General features: G+C 42.8%; 2 protein-coding genes across 5 annotated transcripts; one reads left to right on the top strand and one right to left on the bottom strand.

Annotated features, from left to right (window-relative positions):
- Positions 1-461: 461 nt before the first annotated feature.
- Positions 462-14585, top strand: LOC147313511 (regulator of nonsense transcripts 1). 4 transcript variants are annotated; one of them, XM_086263113.1, is made up of 24 exons: positions 462-853; positions 1229-1371; positions 2031-2120; positions 2499-2666; positions 4109-4289; positions 4377-4538; positions 4986-5079; positions 5254-5352; positions 5524-5632; positions 5856-6015; positions 6273-6391; positions 6494-6658; positions 6774-6888; positions 7323-7466; positions 7723-7936; positions 8061-8178; positions 8388-8544; positions 8829-8971; positions 9192-9366; positions 10090-10168; positions 10256-10420; positions 10796-11016; positions 11630-11752; positions 12053-14585. In XM_086263113.1, exons 1-23 carry the CDS (start codon positions 683-685, stop codon positions 11747-11749), a joined length of 3312 nt encoding a protein of 1103 aa, XP_086119239.1. In that variant the 5' UTR covers positions 462-682; the 3' UTR covers positions 11750-11752; positions 12053-14585. The 4 variants fall into 4 exon arrangements, with proteins under 4 accessions (XP_086119239.1, XP_086119241.1, XP_086119240.1 ...); XM_086263115.1 differs by lacking the exon at positions 4986-5079 and adding an exon at positions 4869-4953; XM_086263114.1 differs by lacking the exon at positions 4986-5079 and adding an exon at positions 4869-4956.
- Positions 13043-21269, bottom strand: ddx49 (DEAD (Asp-Glu-Ala-Asp) box polypeptide 49). The gene is made up of 13 exons (XM_086263116.1): positions 21005-21269; positions 20698-20821; positions 19648-19733; positions 19154-19275; positions 18731-18918; positions 18136-18276; positions 17803-17878; positions 17427-17503; positions 17144-17241; positions 16981-17055; positions 16556-16644; positions 16300-16371; positions 13043-14840 (listed from the first exon to the last, which is right to left on the bottom strand). The coding sequence occupies exons 1-13, from the start codon at positions 21117-21119 to the stop codon at positions 14670-14672; spliced, it is 1434 nt and encodes a 477-aa protein (XP_086119242.1). The 5' UTR covers positions 21120-21269; the 3' UTR covers positions 13043-14669.
- Positions 21270-21852: the final 583 nt, after the last annotated feature.

The raw sequence follows: 21852 nt of genomic DNA, 5'->3' as shown, positions 1-21852 counted from the left end.
GACCTCTCATTTGATTGAATTCTTTAAAATACATTTTGGCATAGGAGCCATCTAAATGCTCACATTTAAGTTACTTAAGCAGACCCTGCCTTGGTTGATACTATTTTAAACAATTTTGCTGTTAACGTAATTACCTAAAACTCAATGATAAACTCGTGGGACCGAGTTTTTACTCGTTGCTATCCATACAAAACATACTAAAAACACGATTAGATTAAATTTTTTTTTTTAAACCAGATTTGGACACAAATTGGGAATCATGCAATTTGTATAAAAAAAAATTAAAACAAAACCTACTGAAAAAACTGTCAAAAGAGCTAGGAGTATTATATGTATTAGTATTGCTATTTTTAATGGATTTCCTCACAGCGTTTCGTGACGTTGCTTTGAGACCCGGATATGGGATCAGAGTGAGAGCTCTTCCCTGTAGAGACCTGTCTGTGAGCTGAGCTCCAGCCTCCGGTGAACGTCACACGTTGGGGAAGTCCGTCACCGCGGCTGTTGGACCTGCTGCAGCTTTCGAGGTTCCGATCGGTTCCATTTTTTTTTATTTAGGTTCAAACTGAGACTGTTAACGTCGGGCTCTAAACCAATTGTCGATCAACGAAAACGCTTTGGATTTTAACTGTCTTTATACTAATCCCGGAAACCCGTCAGTAAAGCGAAAGTTGAGAGAGTCGAGATGAGCGTGGAGGCGTACGGGCCGAGCTCCCAGACCCTCACCTTCCTGGACACCGAGGAAGCGGAGTTGCTCGGAGCGGACACCCAGGGCTCGGAGTATGACTTCACCGACTTCACCCTTCCCAGTCAGACGCAAACTCAAGGGCAGACACAGAGCCAGCTGGACAGCCAGGTCTGAGGTTTTCAATTTCACAGGAAGGCACGAGAAAGCGCGCTTTACTGACGCTAGCTGTAGTTAGCTAGCTGACCCAGCGCTACCTGTTAGCCCGCTAAATTGGATAGCATTACTTAGCTCAGTGTTAGCTGGGTTGCAGCGTTAGCAAGCCCCCTAACTAAACTTCTGAAGTAACAGTAATTGTATTTTTATCTTTATTTTGAACTGTGTTAGGTAAACTAAACTCGTGAGCGTAACTGTAAAAATCATAGAGAAAATTCATGAGCGCTGACAACCTGTCAACTTATAATTTAGTGGCTCTCTCAGCGCTGTGTGCCTGGCTGCTAATCGTTAGCGGTGAGTTTGTTCAGTAAAGCAGGTGTTGTGCTGCAGGTAAATGGTCCCGATGAGGGTCTTCACAACGGTGGAGTGGATGATTCCGTGGCCAAAGCCAGCCAACTGTTGGCCGAGCTGAACTTTGAGGAGGATGAAGAGGACACGTACTACACCAAAGACCTGCCCTTGCACGCGTGCAGGTACGCTGGAAAAAATCGCACCGTGGCAGGATGTCAGCAGACTGTGCGTTACCGATGAACTGATTGCAGTACATTAGTTAGTGATCGTCATCTACATCGCTAGTATGCTGTACAATTTTTAGCTACTCACAATGGTTGAATTGTAGTGCACTATCAGAGGTTTATAATTTTAGTGCTACGATACGATTCACGTGGCCCTGATGAAATGTCAACCAGCTTTAATACTTTTCACATTACTGCTTGAATCTCATTCCTGTTTACTTTCATAATCCTGTAAGAATACTAAACATTAAATTGACAGTGCAATTTAGGTAAAAGCTTTTAATAAGAATTGGCAGTTAAATATGCAATTTAAATGTATTTAACTCTCTTAAATTGGCTTTCTGGGAGTGTTTGTGTGCATTCTTGTTGAAACTTATGAAATACTGTACATGTTTTTGACACCTATTGAATATGAATTAGCTTCAAGAGTCCTGCATGTATGGCGGCAACATATTCCCATGACATTTCATATTTGTGTTTGAGGCATGTGAGCATGTAGCATTTGACAGGGTCCGTATAATATGCTGACTCCTTTGACATCCGATATCATGTGTGTACAGTTGGTCTTTTGCTCTTGTTGTGTTTGCTCTGAACACTGCTGTGGTTGTTCCTTACAGCTACTGTGGTATCCACGATCCAGCGTGTGTGGTGTACTGCAATACCAGCAAGAAGTGGTTCTGTAATGGGCGTGGCAATACATCCGGCAGGTGCGTCGTCAGCTTGTCTTTATTTAATTGCATGTAGGAATCGGAAAGTGAAACTACTAATAACCTGAAACGATAACAATGAAATTTTCACACACTTCTGCCAACACCAGCCATATTTTGACAGACAGGTCATGTGGCATGTGTGTAATGAGAGATCTGTGAGAAGTAGATGGCAACTCTTGTATTTGCATTGGTTGAACAGAGGGCGTGTTCAGGTTTATTTACTGTAGATGCTACCAAGCAGTGTAATAGGAATCGTATCCTATTCACAGCCTTTGTTCATAACTGTGAAGTGGGCCGTTTCCCACTTTTGCTCTCGGGCTCAGTGTCAGTTTTTTAATTTTCTGTTTGGTTTGACTTCCATTGTCTGCCTCGCAGCCATATTGTGAACCATTTGGTGAGAGCGAAATGCAAAGAAGTGACTCTGCATAAAGATGGGCCGCTGGGCGAAACCGTGCTGGAATGTTACAACTGCGGCTGTCGCAACGTCTTTCTCCTGGGCTTCATCCCAGCAAAGGCTGATTCTGTGGTGGTGCTACTCTGCAGGTATGTTGCTGGGGACTGTCCTGATTGAAGCAGGACAATATTCTACCTCTGTGAAGCTTGATCTGAATATTTACATTTGACTCTGGAAGTTTATGATAAAGTTCTTTTCTTCTCAGTTATTTAGGTTTCTCCCCCTTACTTTAGACTTTAGGACACTGGTAAAGAGGCCTTGAGATGCCTGAATAATGAGATAGACAGGAAAAAATGGCCAACAGATGAAGGTTCATGAACAAAATTGATGAACCTTTTTATTTTAATGTATTTTTGCTAAAGAGAGCTCTTCTTTTGCAAAATGGAATAATTTAGGGTAAATAATCTTGTCAGAAATTTATATGAAACACGTATTTAGAAATTTTTAATTGACCTGTGTATTGCAGCCCCCCCACATAGGCTCATATTTGTTTTCAGACATATTAAAGCAGCTCAAAAGAGACTCAGAACAGTCAAGAAGATGTTCTAGGTTTTTTATGGTTTTGTTTTTTTTTTCAAGTTAATAAAAAGAACTGGGCAGGCTTTGCATAAATGTTATGGTTTTATATTTTTTACCTTCAGTGGTCTGCTTAGACTGACTTAGCGACCGTGGCTCAGGGGGTTGGGAATCGCATCTGTAACCGGAAGGTTGCCGGTTCGATCCCTGGGCTCTCTGTCCTGGTCGTTGTGTCCCTGGGCAAGACACTTTACCCTACTTGCCTACTGGTGTTGGCCAGAGGGGCCGATGGCGCGATATGGCAGCCTCGCTTCTGTCAGTCTGCCCCAGGGCAGCTGTGGCTACAACCGTAGCTTGCCTCCACCAGTGTATGAATGTGAGAGTGAATGAATAGTGGTACTGTAAAGCGCTTTGGGTGCCTTGAAAAGCACTATATAAATCCAATCCATTATTATTATTATTATTAGGATTAATTGTTCATTGCTGTTTGTGAAGGAGGTTAATGGAACTTGCTGCTCTCGTGATACTTTCTCTTCATGGTGGAAGTGTGAGAAACTCTCTGCTTTTGCCCTCTGATCAACAGAGTTCAGCACAGACACAGAGCTGTGTGTGTACATACATTATGTACTATGGCAGATGAATAGAGCTACAACACTTCTGGACTGTTACTTTCTGTTTGTGCTGGAAGTGGGAAATAAAGTCCCCAGCGTGGATTTTTCTGTCACACAAACACCAATGTGTTCAGCGAAGACAGAGCCAGTGTTCTGACTATAGCACATAATATGCACTATCAATCAAAGTAGTGAACAGGCAGTCAGCTATAGAGTCTGCAGCTGTTGTCTCTGGACCGCCCTACTAATGTGCATTAAGCTTGAAATAGAGCTTGCGGCTCTGACAGTAAACATAACCCTCTGTATGGCCTCATGGACTTGCAGTAAGAAGTACTGTGATTTAACAGTAGTTCGATTAGTTTGAAACCTCCAATACTTGGCTTGAATTTTGTGCCTCCATTCAGGCAGCCCTGTGCCAGCCAAAGCAGCCTGAAGGACATCAACTGGGACAGCTCGCAGTGGCAGCCGCTGATCCAGGACCGATGCTTTCTGTCCTGGCTGGTGAAGATCCCATCAGAACAGGAGCAGCTTAGAGCCCGTCAGATCACGGCCCAGCAAATCAACAAGTTGGAGGAACTCTGGAAGGTACGATCCACTTGTATGCCTTTTGCTCTTTCAGGGCTTGTAAGAGTGTTGACTTTGTTTTTATTGTTTTTTGTGGTTTTCCTACAGGACAATCCCACTGCCACCTTGGAAGACCTGGAGAAACCTGGAGTAGATGAGGAGCCCCAGCATGTACTGCTGCGTTACGAGGATGCTTATCAATACCAAAATATATTTGGCCCTTTGGTCAAATTGGAAGCTGACTACGACAAGAAGCTTAAGGAGTCACAGGTACCTGAACATGGTTCCACACAGAGGTGCCTGGAATGTGGTTACTGGTGTTTTACTTCCAGAAATGTACATGGCTAAAGTTTTTAATCTTTAAAAAGCCTTTAATCATTTAATGATTTTAATGGTATGGTGAGGATTATTTTATTTTCATGCTGAAGCAGGATGTGATGATAGATTTTCCTGACTACAGATGCGATCTGAAATGTGTTTTTGTGGCATAAGGCACTTTTCTGATCAGGTGTTTTTACTTTATTTTCTGCAATATTGTCATAGCTGTGATATCTGTATTATTATTCCTGATGTTTTGATCATTTTTTCCTCCTTTTTCAGACTCAAGATAATATAACAGTTAGGTGGGATCTGGGGCTGAACAAAAAGCGGATTGCCTATTTCACTCTTCCTAAGACGGATTCAGGTGGTAATTCTCTAAACTTTCCTTCCTCCCAGTGGTTCTGTGGTACAGATGTAGCTCCCATCCTACTCCCCCCCCCTCAGGCCTTGCACGCAACCTCCCCCATCCCTGCATCTTTTGGTGGCATGTGTGCGTGTTTTGTTTTTGTTTTTTTGTTTTGTTTTTTTCTCCTCTTACCTCTGTTTTGTGTTGTGGGGTTAGATGAGGGCACGGTATTGTATCATGTGTTTTCATAAACTTAGCCCTGTCCTTAAATACTTCTGTATGCAAGTTTCTAACTTGTGTCCTTTCACTTGACCCCAGATATGCGGCTGATGCAAGGTGATGAGATTTGTCTGCGGTACAAGGGAGACCTGGCCCCGCTGTGGAAGGGCATCGGTCATGTCATCAAGGTCCCAGACAGTATCCTTTGCACAGCTGATATGATCTGTTTCTTAATGTTGCCTTCCAGCGTGGCCCTTTACGGCAGCAGTGACTGTCCTAACCGAGAAGTACAGACAGCAAAGCCCACACTCACCCACTAGAAGTATGTTACAGATAATGCTGGATTTCCTTAATAGCCCGTGTTTAAAGACTATGGAGATGAAATTGCCATTGAGTTGCGGAGCAGTGTTGGAGCACCTGTGGAAATCCCCCACAACTTCCAGGTGGACTTTGTGTGGAAGTCGACTTCCTTTGATAGGTAAGCTGTTTTATGCCAGAGCATTTAGCGACATGGCGTACCAAAAGGTCTTTTCTTCCTTTCCTTTCATTTCCACCTCATGTTTTCAGTAGATTCATTGTGTCTTGTCTTTTCTTTTTTTTGATTTGACTACCAGTTGTAAAGATTTCAGCTTAATTTAAATGCATTTGGTAAGCTATTTTTGGCAGTAACGGCTGACTTAGTTGTTTATGTCCTGCTGCAGGATGCAAAGCGCCCTGAAGACGTTTGCGGTGGATGAGACCTCAGTGTCTGGCTACATTTACCACAAACTCCTGGGGCATGAAGTTGAGGATGTCACCATTAAGTGCCAGCTGCCAAAGCGCTTCACTGCCCCAGGCCTTCCTGACCTCAATCACTCACAGGTCAGACTTGGACATCGTAACTCATACGAGAAAACTTTTAGATGGCCATAATCTCAGTGTAGGACATAGTGTAATTTTAGTTGATTTATTTACTGTACATTAGTGCAACAAAGACATTCATCTTTGTAAATTAATTTAGAAAACTCAAAGAATAAGAAAAGATTTCTGTTATGATCGGCAAAAAGTGTTTTGTGTTTTTGGCAAACTGCGTTTGTTTTAAGTATCCAGTTGATTTATTTTGTTTCTTGCATGTTCAGGTGTATGCTGTGAAGACGGTGCTTCAGAGACCTCTTAGTCTGATCCAGGGGCCTCCTGGCACTGGGAAGACCGTCACCTCTGCCACGATTGTGTACCACTTGTCCCGACAGGGCAACGGGTGAGGCAAAAATTGAGTTAACCCTTTTATACTTGAAGCGTGTTATTATTCCAGTCGTGTAATTCTTGTTCCCTTTCTCTCTGTGGTGCATGTGTCCTGTAGACCAGTTTTGGTGTGTGCTCCCAGTAACATTGCTGTGGACCAGCTGACTGAGAAGATCGATAAGACTGGACTGAAGGTTGTCAGGCTGTGTGCCAAGAGCAGGGAGGCCATCGAGTCCCCTGTGTCTTTCCTTGCTTTACACAACCAGATCAGCAACATGGACAGGTCAGTAGCATGAGGGGAAATAGTCCTTCATTTTCCAGGTGTGACCATGTTATATCACAGATTTGGTGTTGTAATGTACTGGTGTAAATAATCTGATGTGTCTTTGTCTCCACAGTATGCCGGAGCTTCAGAAACTACAGCAGCTAAAAGATGAGACTGGCGAGCTGTCGTCTGCTGATGAGAAACGCTACAGGGCTCTGAAGCGCACTGCTGAGAGGGAGCTGCTCATGGTGAGGAGGTGTTGGTTTTCACTTTAAATGCGGCTGGAAGTCGGCGATTTCAGGCATTCTTGGTGCAACAAGTGATTTCAGTCAAATGTTGTTTGCCTCTGAGAATTATTCTGCAGAAGCAGTGGCCTAATTTATACATTTAATTTTTAACTACAAGTTGTGGTGCTGATCACTGAGGGCAGCAGCATTTAAACATCCACCACATTAGTTGTCCACATCCTTAGTTGCCTCTCCCTATTATAGACAGTTGCTGCTACACTACTGTGTAGCTAAATCCTGCAACTCCACTGGCCTCAGCCAGTCAGCACATGACAGTACAGGAGAAGAAAATATCCCATTTCAACTGGCTGTCTGTACCAGTCCATTAAGATGATTCAATAGCTTCTTCAACCTGAGATGCAGATAATGATCATAATTTCCTCTTTGTTGTCCAGAATGCTGACGTAATCTGCTGCACTTGTGTCGGAGCTGGAGACCCTCGTCTGGCCAAGATGCAGTTCCGTTCGATCCTGATCGATGAGAGCACCCAAGCCACTGAGCCCGAGTGTATGGTGCCCGTGGTGTTGGGAGCAAAGCAGGTACAAAACCCAAACAGCTGCATCAGTTCCCAGCTGCTGCTGTTTGCTTTGGTTTCTGTCGTTTTTTTGCATTAACAGTAAATGAAGAAATACTTTGGCACATGTCAACTAAAAATGTAAAGCTTTGTCATTTAAACTGTAGTAGCAGCTACTGTCAAGTATTAAAACTTTCAACAGTCTGAACATTAATATCTTGTCTTGTGTTGTTAAACTAACCAAAGCGTCACACTTATGTGGCTCTTCTTCCTCCACACAGCTTATTCTGGTGGGTGACCACTGCCAGTTGGGTCCTGTGGTGATGTGTAAGAAGGCGGCTAAAGCAGGTCTGTCGCAGTCCCTGTTTGAGCGCCTAGTGGTCCTGGGGATCCGGCCGATCCGCCTGCAGGTCCAGTACCGTATGCACCCGGCTCTCAGTGCCTTCCCCTCTAACATTTTCTACGAGGGATCCCTGCAGAATGGCGTCACTGCAGGTTTGTTACGATCCGGCAGTTCACTATCTGGTTTGATGAAGGAGCAAATTGATTTCCACACTGATTAGTAGAAGATCCACCAACTTATAACTTAACAATAATTAGACCGTCCTGTTCTCCTCAGCTGACCGCATCAAGAAGGGCTTTGATTTCCAGTGGCCACAACCAGACAAGCCCATGTTCTTTTACGTTACTCAAGGTCAGGAGGAGATTGCCAGCTCTGGAACCTCGTACCTTAACAGGTAAGTTCTCACATTTTGTTTGTTACTTGGTGGCATTTCACTTCAATCCTACTTAAATTTGCTGACGTAATTTGTTTTGGCCCCTGGTTTAAAGCAACTGTGGACGTGATTGCTTTTTTTAATTTTTTTATTTTTTTATTTTGCATCAGTTTGCCATAGTTAACTTTAAATGATTGTCCCAATATTGATACGATTGACTGTTTTTTCAGGACTGAAGCTGCCAACGTGGAGAAAATCACCACCAGGCTGCTGAAGGCGGGAGCCAAACCCGATCAGATCGGCATCATCACCCCGTACGAGGGTCAGCGCTCCTACCTGGTCCAATACATGCAGTTCAGCGGCTCCCTGCACACCAAACTCTATCAGGTATCACTTATAACACAAATGCAAAAATACCCTTTTCCAGCAAACACTTTATAGTTACACACATTAGGAGATATACCAGGACAACATCAACATGGAGCAGTTAGGAGTAGGACGTCCCGTCTCCTCCACAGAGGAGATGGACAAAAAAGAAAGTGAACAACTGGAGAGCCAGAGTTGAGAGTAGACCAACATGAAGTTATTGTTTAAAGTTTAGCACACGACCACTCAGATTTGGTCCTCTGTTTTTACAATGCAATTTCACCTTTTATCGTGATTCATTATAGCAAGTGGAAATTGCCAGCGTGGACGCCTTTCAGGGCAGAGAGAAGGACTTCATCATCCTGTCTTGTGTTCGAGCCAACGAGCACCAGGGAATTGGCTTCCTGAACGACCCTCGCCGTCTCAACGTGGCGCTGACCAGGGCCAAGTAAGAACTGTTAAAATAATCACAGTGGACAGATGAAGCACGGCTCAATCGATCGTGCGTTTCTGATTTGAATGACTCATGTGTCAAATTTAGCTTCATTTTAACGATCAGGCTATATGAACACACACTAGATTGACTCTGTTCTGCGCACACAACATTTCACACTGTGTGATTTGTGTAAGCTGCAACCTACCCCTCATCAGTTGTCTTATGTCTGAAGGTATGGTGTGATCATTGTGGGCAACCCCAAGGCGCTCTCCAAGCAGCCACTGTGGAACAACCTGCTGAACAACTACAAGGAGCAAAAGGTCCTCGTGGAGGGGCCCCTAAACAACCTGAGGGAGAGCCTCATGCAGTTCAGCAAGCCCCGCAAACTGGTCAACACCATCAACCCTGTGAGTAGGACGCGTCATACATTTTTTTTTTTTTTTAATTTTTTAAATGATGTATGAATCCAAACTAATACTGGGAATTGGCACCTGAGTAACAGTGGAAGATGAGTTAAAAAGTAGTTTAGGATCGTGATACCTTTCCATTACTACCTGCTTGGATTGACTTGACTCTGTTCGACTGGCATTCCATTACAACCTAATGTGCATGGTCGTCGTCACAGCAACGCGGCCAAGCGTCCTGTGACGTAAATTAGTATCCAACAAGATGTGTTTTTGTGAACAAGATGCTCGTGACTCATTGAGTGACGCCATTGACCTGCTAATCGGTGGCATGCACAGTTTGACATCCTCACATTTTAGTACCTGGTATCAGGTGGCGAATCGATCAGAGTAGGTACTAATGGAAAAGGGGCTCAACCTTTTGGCCACAAGGTGTTTTTGTGTCTTTGCTGTCTATTTGTTTTTAAATGTGTCTTGTTCCTCTTCTGATGAGGAGTGTTGTGCTTAGCAAGTTGAGGAGAGTCTGATTAAAGGTGTCAACATTCACACCAGCTTTGACACGAGGGGGTCTCCCAAAACTTGTGCCATGAATGTAAAGGCTGCATGCATCCAGTCAGCTGTCACAGGAAGTAAACTGAAGGCAGCAGTGGTTTTGTTGTTGTTGTTTTTTAAGCTGGTTAGTGCAAATCAGTCCAATCTGTTCTAAACATCACCGGTGTTTTCCAGGGAGGACGTTTTATGAGCACTGCAATGTACGATGCCCGTGAGGCTCTCATCCCTGGTTCTGCATACGACCGGAGCAATGGTAATATGTCAGCTTTTTTTTTTTTTTTTTTTTTTTTTTTTTAAATCATGCATGTCATGTCTTATCGATACTGATGATCTCTTTCAGGTGGACGTCCATCTAATATGTACTTCCAAACACATGACCAGATTGGGATGATTGGTGCAGGCCCAGGTCCCATGGCTGCTATGAATATTCCTATACCCTTCAACTTGGTGATGCCACCAATGGCTCCACCTAGCTATCTAGGTCAGCCCAATGGCCCTGCTGCAGGTACGATAACAGCAAAAGGAGAAGTGAGGAAAGTTTGTTTTTCATTGAAACTGCAAATCTAAACCTAAGAAGGAGAAAAAAAAAAAGGGGGAGAGGGAAAGTTGATAGACCTCCTCCAGCATTGCTCGGACTAGTCCCACCTCAGACTACCTTAATAACGGCACGCAGACGGGTTATTCTGGATGTGTTGTTTTTTTTGTTTGTTTTTTAATGTTCAGTGATTCCAAAAAATTGCTGCTCACTGAGGGCATAATTCAAAGTCCTTCAATGATATTTGATAACTGTCACTTCTCATGCCTTATACCTACCCAGCATAATGACTTGACAGGTTGTGATTTTATTTATTTATTTTTTCCTTCCTCCCCCTCCTTAAAGGGCGTGGAGCAATGAAAGGTAAGCCTGGGCGTGGTGGGCGGCAGAGGGTCCGTGGTTCAGCACACCAGGGTGCCTGTCAGGGTAATGGACCCAACAGTCAGGCCAGCCAGGATGGAGCCTCCCAATCCTTCTCCCAGGGGCCACTGACACAAGGCTACATCTCCATGAGCCAGCCCTCACAGATGAGCCAGCCTGGCCTCTCCCAGCCGGAGCTCTCCCAGGTAACGCGTCACTGTTGCTTAAAGAAAGGAGATGCAGCAGAGAGTAACGCTAATTTAATGACAACCAAGTTTAACTGCTGCCATAAATATCATCAGTGTTGCTGTTTCATTAATAATCTCTTGGGTTGTGATCATGCATTAATCCTCTGAGAATTTTTGTTTTGAAATTAACCTGGAATGATGAGTTGCTACATATCTTTTAAAATCATTATAAATACCAGTCTCCTATCTAGACCAGAGAAACTGTATTCTAATCCAGATTCATTCAATTTAAATAAATAAATAAAAGCATTACTAAGATTGAATTAGAAAAGGTTAAAGAAAAAGTTTCCTGTCTAAACACTTTGCAGTGTTTTCCACCTCAGGAACTACCAGGCGCTTTTTGATTCGCCATTGTGTGTTCTCACTTTGCAAAAGTTCTGCAGCAGTTCATTCAGGGCTGTTTTCAGGGGAGATAAAACTGCTTGCTCAGGGGCAGGTACGTCTGAGTGTCCCTTGAAAACGTCTGGATGACTCTCAACACTTATCGGTTAAACTCTGAAGGCGTCGGTGGACAAACTTGAACAATCTTGGATGGAAAAACAACTGATTTGTGTACCGTTATGTCCTCCAGGACAGCTACCTGGGTGACGAGTTCAAGTCCCAAATCGACGTGGCTTTGTCCCAGGACTCGACCTACCAGGGTGAACGTGCGTACCAGCATGGCGGCGTGACTGGACTGTCGCAGTACTGAAGTGTAAGTACATGAACTATGTCTTTAGCTGCAGTGTAGTGTCAAAGTATTCAGAGGAAAGCTGATCTCATGACTGATTGCCACAAGCTTCAGGTGTCTCACTGATCTTGGCTAACTTATAATATATTTTAAGTCCAGTTTCACATAAAACTTTGTGAAAGTGCCTGAAACCTCAGGAATCATCCACTGGAAATGTTATATAATAATTGACTTGTGGATGAGCTAAAATCACATCAGGCATATAAAACATGTTATGCAAAAGCTCTAACCAGCTCAACTTTTCTCATCCGTGTTGTCTTGCAGGTTACCCAAAGAAGGGAGCTAGGCTTGAGCTGAGCTTAGTTCATCAGCTTTTTAATCTGGGAAATAATAAAAACATAAAATGGATACCTGTTTTCCTCTGCTACAACCGAAGCACCACCAAGTGAAAGCGACGGGATAGCGAAACCAAACCAATGACCAGCGAGAGAAACAAAGAGGGTAGAAGAAGAGAGCACGAACAGACAGGCAGGGAGATGGCATAAGAGGCCGAGTGAACAAGTGAGAGGCAGGAACCAATGCCCGTGAAGGAGGGAGGTCGAAAAGATGGCGGCTTGTGGTCGGGCTGCTGAGGGAAACACGAGAGGTCCAAACGGTCTCTCATGGGAATCCAAATGAGGTTGAGCTCCAAATAAAATAATCTTCCCAACACCTTCCCATCCACAGCGTCTGAGAAAAGTTTATACGCTCGTCTTCAGGTGAAGATCGTAGATTTTCAGCAGAATTTGAAGAAACCTGGTTTCACGACCTGGTTGCCGTTCTGCTTCCCCATGCTTAAAAGCTGGTTGACTATCAACCTGTGCAGTGCCCTGGACTGTTTTTAAAATTAGGTTTGACATGGGAGAAGCGTGCTACCTACTGTCTTCTACTGGACCCTCCAAACCTCAGCAGCCTCTAAAGAAAGCGGCAGTCGACGGACCCTCTCAGAGGGGAACGACAAACTCTGTTTCTGTGTCTGAGTCTGATATTGAAAGGCCTTTCATTTGCCTTGAGAACCACTGGCTCGTTCACAAGGTCTGCAGTGGGGTGGTTTCGACCACCCGTCAGTGGTGGAGGGGCATGGGGATTTCAGACTTTTTTTTTTCTCCTTCGTTTTCAAGACATGAGACGCGAATCCCGACGATGTCGCGATCATCATGGGACAGTTTACCTTTCTTACCACAGAGCACAAAATTGCAAAAAAGTCATTGAAACTATCAAACGTGACCAGCATTGAATATTCAGCTCGGCGTCATTTGATGTTTCAGCAAAGGCTTTTTTTTTTTTTTTCCCCTCTTATTTTAATCTTTCAGACGACGGCGTCTTTGACGTCCCGCTGTCTTTTTAAAACACCCTGTGTACGCTTACATTGGCAAATGCTTGAATGCTTTTGCTCTGAGTGATTTCCTCAGGGGATTGTGGACTGTCCACACTCATCACGTGAATCCCTGCTTAAGGTAAGAGAAACTAAACGGGGACATTTAGATGAGGCTAACAGGCAGTCGTGGCGATCAATCAACCGCAAGAAAGTAGAAGAAAAGGAAGGTGGCTGAGGCAGAGAAGGAAACATGTTAAAGTCAAAGTTTTAGGGGAAAGAGTGGACTTTTTCATACCAGATGCCACTGTGTTTTCCACCTTAATGAAGCCATATTAAAGGTCACGTTGACCACCCAAATACAACGAAAGCTAATCAGGTTGAAAAGAAGTGTTTGAAATTCAGAAATGAACTTGACCCGAAAGACTTTTGGTTCCTGTGGATTCAAATTGTTCTGTTATTAACCCCCAGTCACTCACAGCAGAAAATGCCACCCAGTACTGATCGGGTGGTGGCAGAGAGATGAAATAAACAGCGAATGAGACCAGAATCAGTGCCTATAACCGCTCACCCTCAGATAAACAGCCGCAGCACAAGCATGAATGTAGTTCCAGTCAAACGACCAGCATTTCCAACAAACTTTCTGACACCAGAGGGCTTAAGAAACCCACAGAAAAGGACTTGTTTTATTTATATATTTTTATTGTTTGAATAAAATGCGAGTGAGTCTAGCAGCTGGGCTGATTGAGGGGCAGGGGATACAAAAGCCACCTTCCTTCTCTGTGAGGTAAAAATGGAGGTTGTTAGATTTTATTTTCCCCTTCTGTGGCTGTTTGATTTGTGCTGAGCAGTTCCTCCTGAGTTGATCCACTTTGCTTTCGTCAGACATTTTGCTGCCGTGTGCATCGTTTCGTTGTGTAGTTTTACTGAAATATGGGATATATCTATTTTTTTCGTAGCAACTTGCTGAGTACAGGAATGAGCGGGACGCCGTTTCCTTTCTTTCTTTTTTTTTGTATCTTCTCTTCAAACTGTCCGAAGGATTGTAGTTTTGTAACTTCTTCCAGGAATGACACTTTCTGAACACAGCAAGAATGTACTGCACCGTTGTTTCTCACCTGCTTCTTATTTCTGCACACACGTGACAATCATGTTGCGCTTTACATTGTTATGTTTGAGTTAGAAATAGTTGACATTTTAGCATATCAACTTGTTCCGGTGAATCCTAATGTGTTAGAGCTTTAAAAAAATGTTGCCGTAATATTTTTTTCCTCCCATCTTCTGAGCTCCAGTCAATTCCAACATGTGCAGCAATCATTGAAGATGTGATTCTGTTCCACACAGAGCGTTCATTCACCACGTCATTAGGCCAAGATTTAATTCATGAAATAAAGTCTCAATGTGATGTAAATACATATTTGAAACAGTCTTATTTGCAGTGACGTTTCATCACAAGATGCTGATTCTCTTGTTAAACTGAATCAATAAACGCTGTCAACTTCAGTTGTTTCTGTGGCTTGAATTTTATTTGCAGGTACAAATATTACAGGTTATTATACAGTGTGCAGTATATACATGAGGCGGTTTTCATGCAGTTGCCTGCGCCGCCTCTTTCTTTTTCGTCTGTCTTCTCTTCATCAGTTTCTTTTTTAGCTGTTTCTGTTTCTGAATGCTCTCCTGGATTTTCTGTTTGAACTTCTTCTTCTGGCTCCTGATCTTCTCCAGCTCAGCTTTCCTTTTGGCCTCCAGCTCTGGATCCTGAAATGGCAGGAAATGACTTCTTGAATACCAGAATGCCAAACTCACCGTAGGGCAGGTACCAGGTATTTTAGGCACTCTATTTAAAACACGGTGAATAGAGAGGTGCCTGCTGCTATCATGTGTGTCCATATTCATTACACCTGTGCAGCCAAAACATCACACTGCAACTAAAGGCTTGTTTCACACAGGCTAGTTATGCACATGGTCGTAATAACACGTACTGGTTATTCCATCAGTTCTCCGCTGCAGAAGGGCGCTGGACACTTATGATAGATTTTCTCTTGTAGAGAATCCATACTAAAAGTAGACATGGCCACAAAAAGCTACTGCCTGTGAGTGTGAGCAGCGTAACCTTTGACCCTCAGCGACCACAGCTGTGTTGTAGTCGCTGGCTTGACAAGATACAGAACCCCAATCAGAGATGACAGAGTGGTTATTAAATGTTCTCTGCTTCATGCTCTGTGTGGGCTCTCATTACTGTTACATTACGTTGTCATCACAACGGTGATGAAAGAACAAAAAAAAATGTAACAGTTAAATGCAACACTGCTGCAAGGCAGACTCGTCAAATAAAAACATTTCAACTTGATTTAATTTACTTGAATCCTGCGCTTCACTTCTTTATGTCAGGTGAACATCAGAGCTCCGAAACTTTAAACTGGATGTATTTAGTCACAGGTTACTTTCCGACAGCCTCGCAGCAAAATATTGTGTGCTGTGACAAATGCCATCGTCAATTTTGCTCCAGCAGCTGCAATTACAGCACTATAAAAGACTTACACACAGTTTGCACTGGTGGAACTTTATAGCTAGCTCTAATTTTAGTTGCATATATTATTCCTTCATAATCTATATCACACAGTATCCTGTAAATAAATGAAAAATAATAATTAAAAAAAAGATCCAGCTCATTTTAAACTAAAACTTGGCTAAAACATCGTGCACAGGTGATGTATTCAGCATAAGTTACCATGGCGATTTAGCCCGGTAAAAAGAGCTCACCGAGTCATTAATCTTGCTTTGCCGTTCACCCTTCAGGAGTAGGTGATGTCATCAGGAGACGGTCAAATACTGGATAACATTTAATTTGTCTCGTATTCATAGTTTTGGCGAGTTGATGTGTAACGCTGCTGTTCTGAATGTTTATGATCTTCAATCAACCTTAAATGTGAAGTAAAAGGCATCAAGCATGACTCATAAAAATTTCAGAGTTTATAAGAAGCTGTTTATTTTTTTACAGACCTTTCATAGACTCTAGTCTAGTTTTACTATTTATATTTATATCAAACTATTAAAATTATTTTGTCACTTCTGCATAAGTAGCAGTCACCCCGAGATCTGGAAAATAACGCCTCACTGTTGTTCAGACGTTCAACTCGACTTAAAAATATAATAATGATGCTTCTAATCAAAAACAGAATAATGTTTAAATAGTTCACTAAGAGGCTGCACTCACCTTCCCCTCCAGGATCAGCTGTTTCCTCTTGTTGATCTCTTTTTTCTCATCAAAGTCTGTTGACTCGAGTTTCTGCAACATGGAGTTTACAGTGAAAACACTTAACTGGTGAGGCAGGTTCAAAACAGGCATCCCTGACTAACGGGACAATTTTCAGACTGTCAGTCATCGTGTGAAACAACAGCGATGTTCCACTTTAACTGGATTCAGCACAGTGAAAAGCAAGAGGTGAGCATAAGTGATAAAACATCCGTACTATCTCACACTCCCGCCGGGTCACGTTGACCTGGGTGAGGATCTTCAGGACTTCCTTCTCCTCCACAGGATATTCCTTCAGCTTGGTTTCTGTAAGAAGACGAGAGGCCAGTGTTTAAACACACACACACACACACACACACACACACACACACACACACACACACACACACACACACACTTTGTGATATTTACAAGATGGTGATGAGCTGTAGATCTCAAAAAGCAAAAATCATTATCTAATCTCTTTTGCAATCAGAAATTGTGCAAACATCCAAGTTTAAGATAAAATACAATCTCTAAAAGTCAAAAGTTTTACATGTTTTACTTATTAATGTTACCGATGGACTACAATCTATCCTGAGGTGCAGCTTTCCTACCAGCTTTATTCACAGGTCTTTAAACTGAGCCCTAGATGCGACTTACGAATCTGTTCTTCGATGGAGTGAATCAGGTGGATGTCGTACTGCGTGACCAGCGTGATGGACACTCCGTTCCTCCCTGCAGGAGGAAAACATCACAGTGTATGAGTGGTGTTTATGTCGCGAGGAAGACGATTTCAGAAGAAAAAAAGAACCAGAAACAAAACCTGCTCTGGCTGTTCGCCCGACTCTGTGGATGTAGATCTTGGGAAGGCCGGGGGTGTTGTGATTAATGACGACCTGGACAGTTGGGATATCCAAACCCCTGTGGGTGGGAAGTAACAGGAAAACGCATGTTTCTGCATTGAAATGCTTTGTGGTGTCTCCATTGAGGAGTGACAGAAGCCTTAAACAGGCTCACACTACATAATGTTTGTGTCAGATTTGTTGATTAGAGTCATAAAAATGTGGCCTTTTCATTTCTTTCCAATGCTCTGCGTGCATTCTCACCTGGCAGCTACATCAGTCGCTATCAGGATTTTGTAGACGCTGGCTTTGAACTTGGCGAGGTTTGCAAATCGTTGTTTCTGAAGAACAAAAAGCACAGTCTGTTATTCTGCGGGTTCATTTATCTGCTATAAAAAGCTTTTCAACAGACTCTTTGTCCCTTTAATGACACAAATATAATTCCCAGATATTTGTAGAGGACCTCTGAGGAATTGTGAAATCTCCAACACAGAAAGCAAAGTCAAATGCTTTGTAGGTGCAAAGTTAATTGACTGCACCTCACTCAGCTGTCATTGCAAAGAAGCTGCCCTTAAAATGTCTCAGCAGGCCCCCTGCTGATGTCAGTTTGTGCCCTTGCTGCTGTTCACACAAGCCTCACCTGTTTCATCATGGAGTGCAGAGAGATGGTTGGAAAGTTAAACTCCCGCAGCATCATGGTGAGGATCTGACAGCTCCTGAATTGGTCAAGAAAATGTATTCAGTGCGACGTGAGCATAACCACAGCTACAAAAAGGCGAGAACACTCAAAGACCTGCATGCAGAAGTTTTACATCATTCATATGATCGTTTTTTTCCTCTTCTAAATCAAATATATGTTATAACATGTGGAAAATTAATGATCACAGTCCAGACTGTGCTTCATAAAACAGCACCGCCTTGCTTTAATCTGTAAATGTGCACACAGGATGCTGAACCCCTCGTGGCTTCTTACTTGCACGTGTTGGTAAAAATGATGATGGACCAATCATCATGCTCATCGGTGAATGTCTGGATCAGATGAACCAGGTAGGCGTCCTTCACCTTCTCTGGAGTGAGGATGTATCTCTGGTCCAGCTCCTCTACCGTTCGTGTTCTGACAACATCAATAACAAAAGATAAATCACTGACCACTGATTAGATTTGATATTTCAAAAATATAACAGACAGCATCGCTGAAGGTGACGGGGCTTCAGAAACATCAGGTGATGAAACAACTGAACACTGTGGAGCCTCTGTGACACAGCGCTCATGCACAGTTAGATTCTATTACCTTTTTCTGCCCACCGAGATCAGAAAACAGATTTAACCTCACCAGGAGGAGAAAACATGTAAAGCTGAACAGAGAACATAAAGCTCAGCTGCTGAGCTGCTGTTTTATTCTGTACACACTTTCACATTTTACATCGTTTCTTTTAGTTTTCTGTGAACGTATCCGGTGAAAATCTGCACACGCCGTTTCCCAATCTGAACCCTGCTAACAGTTTTATTCGATTTCTCACTGGACCATGAATAACCTGCAAATCGCGAGACAGATGCAGGTCACTCACTCCGATTTGCTCTCCCAGAAGAACGGTTCGTTCATGGCGATGCTCTTCAGCTCCTGCAGGGTGTCGGTCAATGTGGCGCTGAACAGCATTGTCTGACGCTTGGCCGGCAGGATCTCCAGGATCACCTCCAGGTCTTTGGTGAAGTCGGTACAGCCCTGCTCCAGCAGCCGGTCTGCTTCATCCAAAATCTGCCACAGACAAAAAGGAGACACACAAACAGTCACTAAAACCAGGAGATATTATATCCAATTACATCACAGTTACTGAACATCTAACTGTGGCTCCACAAGGTGGAAAAATACTAAACAGTGTGCACACTGGTGAAAGATTACAACTTGTACGTGACATAAGTACTTCATATAAACAGAAGTTTATGTAATAACAATAATCTTATCATTGGATCTGGAGTTTCGGTGAACTCACCAAGAACTGGATCCTCTTCATGCTGAAGGTGTTGGAGCTGCGGATGTGATCGGCTAGTCGGCCTGGCGTTGCTACGACTACATGTGGTTGGTTGGACAGCTCCAGGGCCTGGGTCACCATGTCTGCCCACAACACAGCAGAGTCAGCACAGAGCACGAGTATCAGACAAAAGCAAACCAAGTTCATGGAAAATGGCAACACTGTTTGGTTCCTGCAGCTGAGCATCATCACATTTTGAGCAGGACTCCCACCTTTAACGGTGAACTGTGAATTCTGCACAGGTGGAATAAATTCACTCAAAGCACAACAGAAACAGGTAAATCTGGCACATTTTTACACTCTGATTAAAGGTCAGCTGCTCAATTATTTGCTTCAAAAATACTGATGAGAGATTTCAGGGAGAAAGAATCTCTGATGTTTATTCTTTTCTTTTTTTTGTTGTTGCAAAAAACAAAAAAACAAAAACCTCAACCCAGAAATAAGAAAGTAGTTACCCATTCCACCGACGATGATGCATTCTTTCAGACCCAAAGGTTTCCCCAGGACTCGGAACTGCTCTGCAATCTGATAGGCCAGCTCCCTGTAAAAATGTGTGTAAAAATCTTGAACGACCCCTCATTTCTTTATATTTTGTTTCCAAGGATCAGACTTTCTCGTATTTCTTTTTTTTTTTTAAGTGGTCTTAAACAATAGTTCTTTGGGCTTTCTGAAGGTCTTTCAGAGTTACTCATTGGCCTGCTTTTCACTCATTTTCACTCTAGTCCTTGTAACTGATCATTTTCAGATGAATGTTTTTGGTTTGTTAAGCCAACACTGACCTATGACTCATTCAAGGATAAAGGAGACACTTAGCTCAAAGGATGAACCAGTATTAGAATAACACGCTCCAAAGTAACGTGTTAATGTAATAACATTAGATTTTTCAGTAACTTAGTAACTCTAATAAATTCAGTAATCATATTGCAGTTATAATTACTACAGAGTAACTTGCCTGTGAGAAAAAAAGCAGTTTACCAAATTACTTTCTCTGACGTGCAACTAAGCAAAGTACTGCATTACTTTTAAGAGAAGCAAAGAGCAACGTGTACTGCTTTTTTAAAACTACGAGCCCAACACTACACACAACAGGCTGATCAACGAAGCAATTTTAAACCGAATCTTTAAGCACTTTGTTACCAGCTGCCTGTAATTAAAAACACATTTTTTCCCATTTCTTTAGTTAAATCTGTGAAAATGAAGATAACACAGCACAAAATAGTATTTATGCACCAACCCAGTGATTCTCAATTATCACCATGAATCTTGAATGTACATCGAGGTTATTATAATGTATAATAAAACTAGATATGAAAGAAGTTAGTTACCTAAATTTAGCTAGACTTTTGGAAAAATGTAAACTAATTAAAATGACTTTGTGAACTTGAAAACGAACTAAAATAAAATACAAACATGGAGGAAATATCCTTGGTAAAAAACATTATTACAGCTTGTCTGATGAGGCATTACTGAGACTCTGGATGCTCACATCTGTCCCCTGCACTGACCTGGTAGGAGTGAGCACCAGGCAGAAGATGCCGTACGGGTCCTCTGAGAGTTTCTGCAGCACTGGCAACACGAACGCTGCTGTTTTCCCACTGCCGGTCTTGGCACAGCCCATACAATCCCGACCTGTGGAAAGAAACACCTCAATAGTGATGGAGCAAATGTAGAGCTGCCGAGGAAGTCCACCTCCGCTGTGTAAATAACAGAGAAAGTCTTCCAGACATCCTCAACACCAGCTTAACAGTTACTCAGAGATCCTCCGGCAGGTATTACAAGCATATATGTGACAGTATCCCCGCCCCGTCTTACCTTGGAGGATAGCTGGCATGCAGTTTTCCTGGACTGGAGTGGGTTTGTTGATTCCCAGCTGTTTACACTGTTTAACCAGCCAGTCTGACAGACCGAGGGAGGAAAAGTCGCCCATTTCTGATTTACCTCGTCCTCTGAAGCTCGGTGAGATCAGCTGTGGACGCGTTTTGATAAAAGAATCGCTAAAATACTCTTATTTCAGTAAACACTAACACATCCTCGTGTATCAGGTCCGCGGGCGCTTTCTGATTACGTAACAAGAATGCGTCTTCTTCACTGGAGGAAAGTGCGCGTTGCTGCCATCTCCTGGTCGGTGTAGCGAACGACACTGAAAGCAGAGAGTGGAGCAAAAAAAAAAAAAAAGTTGATAGATCGGTTAATTTATTTCTGTCCCCACAGAAATCCAATCTCATCTATTCTGGAACGATGCTAAAGCTGACCCTTCATATATGAGCTGTTTCTCTGTGACATGCGCATCATTCAGCGTTTTTAACGCATTAAAATTAAAGCAGGAACATGCAGAGCGTTCTTATGTGCCTAAATAATGATGTAATGTAATGAAACTATATATGAGACCTTGGGCCCCCTTTGTAAGACTCAGTTTAATTAAACGTTGCATATTCACAAAGAAATATGCACACGTAGTGGAGCTTGACGCTTTGCCAGGTTTCGAGTTCTTTGTGTCCAGCACTACAGATTTGTATTGACCTCTGAACCTGCCAGAGCCTCAGTATTTTCATTGTAGAGCTGGGCTGTCTCTACTTTGTCTTTGCAGCGCACATTTAAAGGAAATATTGAATAAAATGTGCCTATCTGTAAATCCCCAATCTTTACAGTAATATATATAT

Source organism: Aulonocara sp. 'chitande type north' Nkhata Bay, linkage group LG15 (assembly GCF_057382095.1).
Source record: "Aulonocara sp. 'chitande type north' Nkhata Bay isolate Kocher_YH1m ecotype deep benthic linkage group LG15, A_spYH_male_GT1.1, whole genome shotgun sequence".
NCBI lineage: Eukaryota > Metazoa > Chordata > Actinopteri > Cichliformes > Cichlidae > Aulonocara > Aulonocara sp. 'chitande type north' Nkhata Bay.
Note: the sequence above shows the minus strand (reverse complement) of the source record. Positions and strands in the feature narration are given on the sequence as shown.

Excerpts from the sequence above, each read along its gene's own strand:
- LOC147313511 (XM_086263112.1), top strand. The coding sequence starts at position 683 with ATGAGCGTGGAGGCGTACGGGCCGAGCTCCCAGACCCTCACCTTCCTG. Across the intron at positions 5,353-5,523 it reads TGTCATCAAGGTCCCAGACA|ACTATGGAGATGAAATTGCC; the intron begins GTATCCTTTGCA and ends CCGTGTTTAAAG. Across the intron at positions 7,937-8,060 it reads GCAGAATGGCGTCACTGCAG|CTGACCGCATCAAGAAGGGC; the intron begins GTTTGTTACGAT and ends TGTTCTCCTCAG.
- ddx49 (XM_086263116.1), bottom strand. The coding sequence starts at position 21,119 with ATGGGCGACTTTTCCTCCCTCGGTCTGTCAGACTGGCTGGTTAAACAG. Across the intron at positions 20,822-21,004 it reads CATGCCAGCTATCCTCCAAG|GTCGGGATTGTATGGGCTGT; the intron begins GTAAGACGGGGC and ends TTCTTTCCACAG. Across the intron at positions 19,276-19,647 it reads CATCATCGTCGGTGGAATGG|ACATGGTGACCCAGGCCCTG; the intron begins GTAACTACTTTC and ends TGTTGTGGGCAG.